The sequence below is a fragment of the Alligator sinensis genome, unplaced genomic scaffold (genome assembly GCF_000455745.1).
Source record: "Alligator sinensis unplaced genomic scaffold, ASM45574v1 scaffold189_1, whole genome shotgun sequence".
Taxonomy (NCBI): Eukaryota; Metazoa; Chordata; order Crocodylia; family Alligatoridae; genus Alligator; species Alligator sinensis.
In genome coordinates this window covers 82,814-91,590 of record NW_005843009.1, presented here as the reverse complement: position 1 = coordinate 91,590, position 8,777 = coordinate 82,814, and the positions used below count along the sequence as shown (strand labels likewise).

General features: G+C 42.3%; 1 protein-coding gene across 3 annotated transcripts in view; it reads right to left on the bottom strand.

The window, feature by feature from the left end:
* LMNB2 (lamin B2) overlaps window positions 1–8,777 on the bottom strand; it is a 66,236-nt gene that overhangs the window by 15,511 nt on the left and 41,948 nt on the right. For all 3 annotated transcript variants that reach the window (XM_025193060.1, XM_025193059.1, XM_025193061.1), the window contains 3 exons: window positions 7,313–7,438; window positions 6,789–6,959; window positions 119–244 (listed from right to left, as the gene is read on the bottom strand). In XM_025193060.1, coding sequence (XP_025048845.1) covers window positions 119–244; window positions 6,789–6,959; window positions 7,313–7,438 — 423 coding nt within the window. The remainder of the gene's footprint in view (window positions 1–118; window positions 245–6,788; window positions 6,960–7,312; window positions 7,439–8,777) is intronic.

The following is an 8,777-nucleotide window of genomic DNA, read 5'->3' as shown; positions in this document are numbered from 1 at the left end:
ATTCCTGCTCATAAATGCCTTCTTCAGGAAGTGCAAAGGAAGGAAAAAAAGAAATGGAAATTCATGTTTTACTTAACCACATCTTCAGAACTCAACACAGAGAAATGTAGCCCCTCACCTGTTTTTGCAGGCCAGAAAGCTGGTAGCTGAGAGACTCTATCCTCATGCGAGCCTCCTTAAGCTCCTCTCGGGCAGCACCGGCAGCTTTATCATTTTGATCAGAGGAGATTTTGGCATTTTCCAGCTGGAAGAGAGTTTTACACAGATTAGTCATAAAACTTGCCACCTCAGGAAAATACTCTCCAAACAAGAGTACTCAGGGCTTAAAACAACTAATTTAAAGGAGGACTGTACTACATTTATGAACCAAATTATATGATGTGGCTGTCATTGGTATCAAGGGACTGAACTCAACCCAGGAGGTCCCTTTCAGTTTACACACTATGTTCCTACATTTATAGTTTCATTTTCAAAACCTGATTGTGCTAATAGAGCAGATGTCCTTAAGCTTTTCTATTATGCAATCTGATTTCTAACATCATTAGAAATTAATGAGCCTCCCTCCATCTAAACAAACGATTTAAAAAGGAATTTTAAATAAGTTAGATTGGAAATTAAATGCTTTCGGTAAACTTCCTGCAAAGCTTGACTGTCAAACTATTCCATTTATAAGGAGGTTAGTTTAATGGTAGGTAGGACTTAAAGAGAAAAAAAAAAAGGCTTAATTCCCACCATTATTCTTAACAGGAACAGAATCTGGAGGGACGGGTGGGGGGGCAAGAACCATGTGGTTAAATGCCATATATATTGCCCATTCTTTTACCCCACCATAACCACACGACATTAACCATAGCTGAGGGATTTTCCCGTCTCCTCCCTCAATTATTTGCCTATTGCAAAGTTACTCTCTTGTTACATCAGTAACTATACTGTGGTAGCATCTACAATCAGGTACGATACTGTGAAAAAAAAACCCATGTCATGAAAGAATTAAATCTTTTAAGCAACAAACAGAAAACAGAGTGTAAAAGATGCATGCTTACGTTAGGTTCCTAAACACACAAAAAACATTCTTCTAGCACACCCATCAGCACAAGCAGCAAACCTAAGCAACCACCTTAGGAAAAAAGCGAACTGACTCCAGGTTCATCTAAGTCATCATCCTGTCTTCAACGCTAACCAATACAAGAGGTTTCAAAGAAAGATTTAAGAAATCTATAAACAGGCAGATGATCCAACCTGCACATTATGTCTCATTCTGACTGTTAATGGTTCAAAAGTAGCATAACCTCTGAAGCGCAAATTTTCAACTACCTTCTAAAATTTTTCAGGAGTTTGTTAGTAATATACATTTCCAATAATTTTCTGAAATCTTAGCAAATTCCTGACCTTAATTTCTTTTTGTATAATTGTATTAGAAACCATTGTACATTACATGAGAACGTTTGTTTTTTAAGTTCAAATATGATTAATTCCTTTTGCTCTTATGAGCAGAGAGTGGTAGTTGGCCACATTAGCCTGAAGTCAGGCAGAGGTGCATAAGCTTTCATGAGCAAGAGCTCACTTCATCAGATGCTATGAAAGGACATGCAAGATCAGGCTATCAAATACAGATATTTGAGAGCCTGTTCTGTGCATGTCCTTTCATAGCATCTGATCAAGAGCGCCCTTGATCACAAGAGCTTATATATCTCTGATTCAGTTAATCTATAAAGTGCCTCTCTACCCTGCCTTCTGGTCTTGCTGTTAATTAACAGGAAGGACAGAAGCTTCATATCCACCACCTGAAGACCACTAGTTATTTTATATGCTTTTATCATCTACCCTTTTACTTGACACTTTCTGGCATAAAAAAAAATTCCAATCTTTATTAACAGGAGTTACTTACTCGTCTACCATGCACACCTTTCCCCACAAAAATCAGCCCTCCAAAACTGGGGTGCACCTGAAGTAGGGCAACTAGTTTTCTTTGTTGAAATAGAAGCATGAAAATGCTGTGTTGCAAAATGGCTGCCAGTTGCCCTCAGCAAGCAAACAAGAGGGGCAGAGTCCACTGGTAATCCTTTTTACAGCTTCACAAGGCACTTAAGCCTCAAATGCTGAGTTAAAGAGGATGCACTAAGGAAAGGAATTGGGGCAGTACTCAGGGAAGGGGTAGATCAGGGGCTGGCTTTCTTGACGGTTTGGCCCCATGGGAGCTGAAGCTGCAAGTGTAGATGCTGCAAAATTAAGTACAGGCAGCCCTTGGACTTACGACACGACGCCGTTTTCGGGAACCAATTAAGTCGAAATGTTGTAACTTGGAACCAATTTTCCCACAGGAACCAGTGTTATAAATAGGGGATTGGTTCCTGAACCAAGGCCTGATACCCTGTTTTCACCAAAAATAACCCAGAATTTTGTACTCAATCAATTATAGATGAGTAATATAGCTACATTAACATATTTATGTTGTAAATAGCAATCATATTGATTTAGAAGGACTTCTTTGAGGTGACATTGCTGGACTTTTTGAAGGCTTCTTGGCTGGATTCTTCCAAGGAGTTTTGGCTGAAGGTTTTTCTGGAGTCTTGTCTGCTTTCTTAAGGAAAGTGTCCAAGGACGTTTGGACAAACGTTCTCCAGGGAGATGGGTGACAGCCACTTGTTTGCTGGCATGGCATCACATCAGATCAAGCATTGTGAAGTTGAAACTGATGTCAGAAAATTGAAACAGGGTGTCAATTTAGAAATGTTGTAAGTGCGAAATGTAAATCGAGGACTGCCTGTATTGCCACACCCCAGTGGCAGTGGGATTTCGCAGTATTAGGCAATGGCTGATTATTAGACTGGCACCATCTCATGCTTCGGACTTAGCACATTTACTCAAATTTACCCCCTGAATATAAGACAACCCCCCAATACATCGTATAATAATTTAGTATAATAATTCTATACATCAAATATTTTCTCTCTCCCTTTCTATATCTATATATGTATATATTTTATACAAATTCTACATATTAAATATAATTCTGTATATCAAATTCTGTACATCAAATATATATCTATATATTATACTTTAGTATAACAACTCTATACATCAAATATATAATATCTCTCTTTCATTAACCACAGGACGTGACAAAGAAGAGCAGGGTCTGACACTAAGGGGAGAGGGGGAAGGGGCTGCCATGGGAAAAGTTAGAGGGAAGCAGAGACAAAGAGGCTTCCTGTCCCCCGACATTTTTTTCCCTGCGGTAGCAGTGGAAGGGGGACAAATTCAAGGCAAACTTCCAATAATTCGTTTCTATGTCTGGAAAATTATAACAATTTCATAAATTTTCCATATATAGAATCTAATTATGGGGGGGATCTCGTTCAGTGGTTCATCTTAAGACAACCCCCCCCATATTTAGACTCTATACAAAGAAAATAAGGCTGTCAGTTAATCGTGGTTAACTTACACGATTAAGACAAAAACAAATTAACACATTAATTTTTTAATTGCATTAATAATACATGTTGCTTTGACCAGCCCCAGACTCACCCTCCCATGCTGAGGAGCAGCAACAGCCGAGCAAAAGCTGCTACTTGGCACCGGGGGGAAAAAGCGGCCCCTCTCCCTCACCGCAGCCAGGCCCTTCTTGCTGCAGCCCCCCAGACCCCATGCCCAGGCTGCCCTGTGGCTCCTTTCTGCTGTCATCAGTGTTGCCTCTGGGTCAGCCAGCAGGGCAGAAGTGGCAGTGCAGAGGAACGGCAAGGCAGCCCAGGTGCGGGCTCCAGGAGCCTGCAGCAAGAAGGGCGCGGCAGCAGTGAGGGGAAAGGGCTGCTTTTCCTCTATGCTAAGCAGCAGCTTCTGCCCAGACGCTACTGCTGCTCAGTATGTGCAGGTGAGTTTGGAGCAGGCGCAGGGCAGGCCAGGGTCAGGGCTAGGGATGTGTGCGCTGTTCATTAGGGCTGTGGGAAGTTTCAGGTGCCGATTCAATTTGGAGCTCAATTTGTTGGCCGAATCTCTGAATCCAAATCAAATCAGGGGACCAATTAAAAGGTCCGAATTGATTTGAAGCTCTCCAAATCGATTCAGAAAAGATTTGGAGAGCTTTGGTGATTCCGACAGTCCGGGAGCTTCAGTGATTTGCTGGATGGAGCAGGGAGCTGGATCCGGACTCCATGGTGGTAAGGATGGACCAGGGCGGGGGGGAAGGAGGAGAAGACCATGGGGGGGATCCCTGCCAGGCCCCAACCCCGGCCTACTCCAAACTGATTTGGCAGAATCTGATTCACTTTTGGATAAAAGGCTCTGCTGGCTGCAAAAAGGGTAGTGTATAAACTGTTGAAAAACTGCACTCAGAAAGCAGTTATGATGTGTTTTGTCAAATTGGCAAGGTATTTCAAATGAAGCTCTCGGAGTCTGTCCCAGGACAGTTCCATTCAATGTTTTTGTTAATGAACTAGATGATGAAATAAGAGTCTACACTTTTAAAACATGTGGATAACACAAGGATTGCAAACCCTCTAGAGGAAAGAACTAGAATTAAAAAAATGATCAACTGTAGAATGCCTAAAACCAGTAAAATGATATTCAATAAGTGCAAAGTACTACCAGTCAGGAAGGAAAAAAGTTACATGTACAAATACAAAATGGAAGTCTATCTGCTAGGCAGCATGAGTACAAGAAAGATGTAAGAGCTAAAGTATATATCACACAAGCTAAATATGTATCCACTGTGTAATGTCTGTTTTCCAACAGCAAGTGGCATTCTGAGATCTATTAACAGGAGGGCTGTATGTAATTAATGAAAATTAATTATTCTACTCTACTCATCATTTTTTAGCCCCAACCTATCCAGTTTTAGGCACCATTCTTTTCTGTAAAAAAGTGATGTATATAAACTAGAAGAATCTGAAGAATCTAAAAGAAGAGCAACAAGAATGACAAGTCCTGATTTATGAGGAAAGGCTAACATCTATGAAAATTAACGACTGACCTAATCTTCCAAACCAAACACACGATTGCTTTAAAAAAAAAAAATTAAAAAATCAATTATGTTCTGTGTCTGTCCTTGGGGGTAGTTCCAGAATTAAGCTAGAAGCTGAAACTGTTCTTACTACTAAAGATCCTATTATCACTCAGCCCAGCTCCAATGTCATCTACACTAACAACTTCACCTCAATAGAAAGGTAGACTGTTCTCTGACATGACAGAACTGTACCTGCAGAATTTGGAATGGACTTTCAAGCACAGCTTGTTCCACCATCTGTCCAGATCTTCATTTTTCCATTCCACTAAGCCCTATCTTGTAGAAAGACCATTTTATGAAGTTTAATATGCTCATTTTCTTTGGGTACTGGTTTGGCCAGAATACAGTATAATGTTGGACTTGGACTCCGAGGAGTCTGAAAAACTCCTGTTGTATCAAATCCTCTGACAGAAACCATGTAGCAGAAACATGCTTTGCTATTCCTATCAGATTTGACATCATTCAAGAATGTTAACTCTTAAAAACTTGAACATGTCTACATAATTGCTGTCTATGGAAATAGCCTAATTTTCTAGATACTGTTAATTGTTGCTGTGTTTAAATTTTCAGGAGTCTACAATGCCATGTTTTTAATTGAAAATTGCTCCAAAAAAAGGCACTTGGCTCTTGCGTGAAGGCCACCACTTCTTATAAGCAGGGATCCGGATTTTCCGTTTCCCATGGAAAAACGGAGAAAACCACAAATTTCCTATTTGAATTGGAGAAAACACGGATTGCCCCTTTTAGCAGGGAAACCCACGGATTTCCCCCTTTTGCAAAGAGCTCTGCAGGCTGGCTGAGTTCCAGCCTGCAAGTGCTGTTTGCAAAAGGGGCAGGAAAGCTGCCATGTGTGAGCTCCCCCTCCTCACAAGCCAGGCAACACGTGTGGCCTTCAGAGGGGCACTGCTGCTCTCGCCCCCCTGGCCCTGCTCCTGGGAGTGGGCACAGAGTGAGCTGAGGTGGGAGGCTGGCAGTGCCCCTCGCCACTGCGCCCTGGGGCGCTCTCTCCCTGCCTGCCCACCCGCCTGTCTGGGCTGAGGGAGGGGAAAGTGTTGGGAAAAACCCCACCAGGAGTGCCTGCCAGCAGGCAGGCACTCCGTGTCTTTCCCCAACACATCCTTGCTCCCTCAGCCCCCAACCAGCTTCCCCCCAAGCAGCAGTAGTGTGGTGGTGGCTGCTGCGTGTGAGCTTCTCCCCTCCCCAGCCAGATGATGTGTGGCCCAGGGAGGGGCACGGCTGCCCTTGCCCTCCCCCAACTCCTGGGAGCAGGCACAGAGATGCACTCCTCCCCCATTCTCGATCTGCACTCCCCAGCCCCTTCCTTCCCACACACACCTACCTGCTGGGGGTAGTGGCTGGGGGGCACGAGCAGGACTGGGGAGGCTGTGGGAAGGCGGCGGGGGGGGAAGAGTAAGGGGCACTAGCAGGGCCGTGGGGGGCTTGTAATTTTTATCACGGATTTTGGATTTTTTAATCAGAGAACCTGTGATTTTTTTTAATCAGGGAAAACCAGGATCCCTGCTTATAAGACCCTATTGGAATTAAGTAAACTTTTAACCCTGAGTAACTCATAGAAGTCAAATATGCTTAGATTCTTTATAAAACATTAAATAAATTAGGAAAGTGTTAAGTGGACATTAAAAAGAAAAATCCTAGTGAGACCGTAACTTTGGAGCCACTCTCAATGCTTCTGTTTTAGTGATATCTCAGTAGGGCACAAATATGCTTTTTCTATACCGTGATGCATCCAACACACTGTAGGATGCTCCAAGATCACATTAGTTACCTTAGCCTGATAGGTTTGCTCCAGCTCCATTTTGTACAATTTGACCTGTTCATCATGTTGATTGCGCAGATCCTCCAGGGCTTGAGCCATTTTGGATTCATACTCTCGTTGACGACTAGAGTCTACCTCAACCAAACGGTGCTCATGCCGCTTTCTTGTCTCTCTCACCTCCTACATAAAGAAAAAATGAAGATACAGGATCAAATTAGAGTAAGCACAATGAGTTTTGTTTATGCTGGAGAGAATTGTTTCCATGATACTTTGGTTCCCAAGCACTGAAGTCATTTAATGAAGTCCAATGCTATAAAGACTCCAAAACTAGTAACGTGCACTACAAGCTAATTGTAAATGTGTTTAAACATGAACTAACTTCATTAAAAATACAAAGAGAAGTTAAAAATATGGGGAATAAAGGGCTGATGTGTTTTTCATTAACAAACGAGAAACCCACTACAAAAACTACTATGAACAAAGGCTATATAAGCTCCACATTAATATTATTAATAATTACAGGTTGACAATACCTCCTCAAATACATTCTTCCTGAAATCTAGGTCCTCTTGTAGACTCTGGCAACGATTCTCCAAGTCTACCCGCATCAGTGTTTCCTTCTCCAATTGCTTCTTAGCCACAGCATGGCCATCTTCCGCCTAGTAGAGAGTTCAGAATCCAAAAGATAAGTCATCTTTACTGTCTACTTACAAAATATTTCACAATTCCCTCTTCCCCGAAAGAACAGGCATAACATTTTACACAATTTTCAGGTGTCTTCCATAACCAGTTCTGTGTCAATCAAAACAGTAAGCAACCTTTAATGAATTTAACCTTATATACATTGTGCCTTCCTATAATGTAGCCACGCACTTATGCTAAGGCCTCGACAAAAACACTCTCAGACAACTCTGTTGCTATTTATAAAGAAGGACCAGAGAACACGAGTGCTACTTAACTTTTAGGATATGGGCAGGAAAAACAAGAATAGTAACTGAAAGAAGAGCAGGGGGAGTATCATAAAATCATAGAGAAGTAGGGCTGGAAGGGACCTCCATAGGTCATCCAGTCCAACCTCTGCCTAAGGCAGGATCATCCATATCCAAACCATCCTATACAAATCCACAGTCTAACCTCAGCAAAACTACACAGTTAAAACACAAGACATAACAGCCTAACCTGCCCCAGGTAAAGCAGAGAGACCATGGCAGCCAATGTCTTGCAGCTGCAAAGGTTGTTAATATATGCCCAAGAAGATCCTAGGAAGAGGGCAACACCCCCACTACAGAAGGCAAAAACCCCTACAATCAATGCCAGTCTGACCACAGTATAAAATTCCTTCCTGACCCCCAGTATGGCAATTAGTCTGACCCCGAGTGGAAGGACAAGATCCTCTAGCCATGAACCTCTAGATTTCAATCCCAGCAGGAGCACCTCGGTCAACATCTCCAACCTTGGCTGCAGCCAACACCCAACATTTCTGGGGAAGGCTTTGAAAAATAACAAAAAAACCCAAACAAGCAAAAACAAAATCTGACACCTAGCAGCAAGGGGGTGGAAAAATTCCTCCACTTTCCCCCCTGCCCCCCCAGCCTCATGCAGCAACCACCAAAGCCCAGAAGCATAGGAAATACCTACATTAGAACAGAGGTATGGCTACATCTAGATCATCCCTGACCAATGTCTGTCCAGTCTCCTCTTGAACACCTCCAATGCTAGAGATTCAACAACTTCCCTAAGCAGTCTACTCCACTTATTATATTGCAACCTGTTTTGTGCATCCACTTTGTATTCCAGTAAGTGGAAACTAAACAATAATAATTTAGGAGCCGTTTCATTCCAATGTAAGCTGCTTCATTTTAGCTTTTGTTTGTTCTTCTATCCTGCAGTAAATAAAAACAGTTAAAGTGGAACAGCCTGAAAGATGTCATTCCCCTACACCTACCTGTTTTAAATCAGTACAACCATTTTACCTGTTTATATCAGTGGTTCTCAACT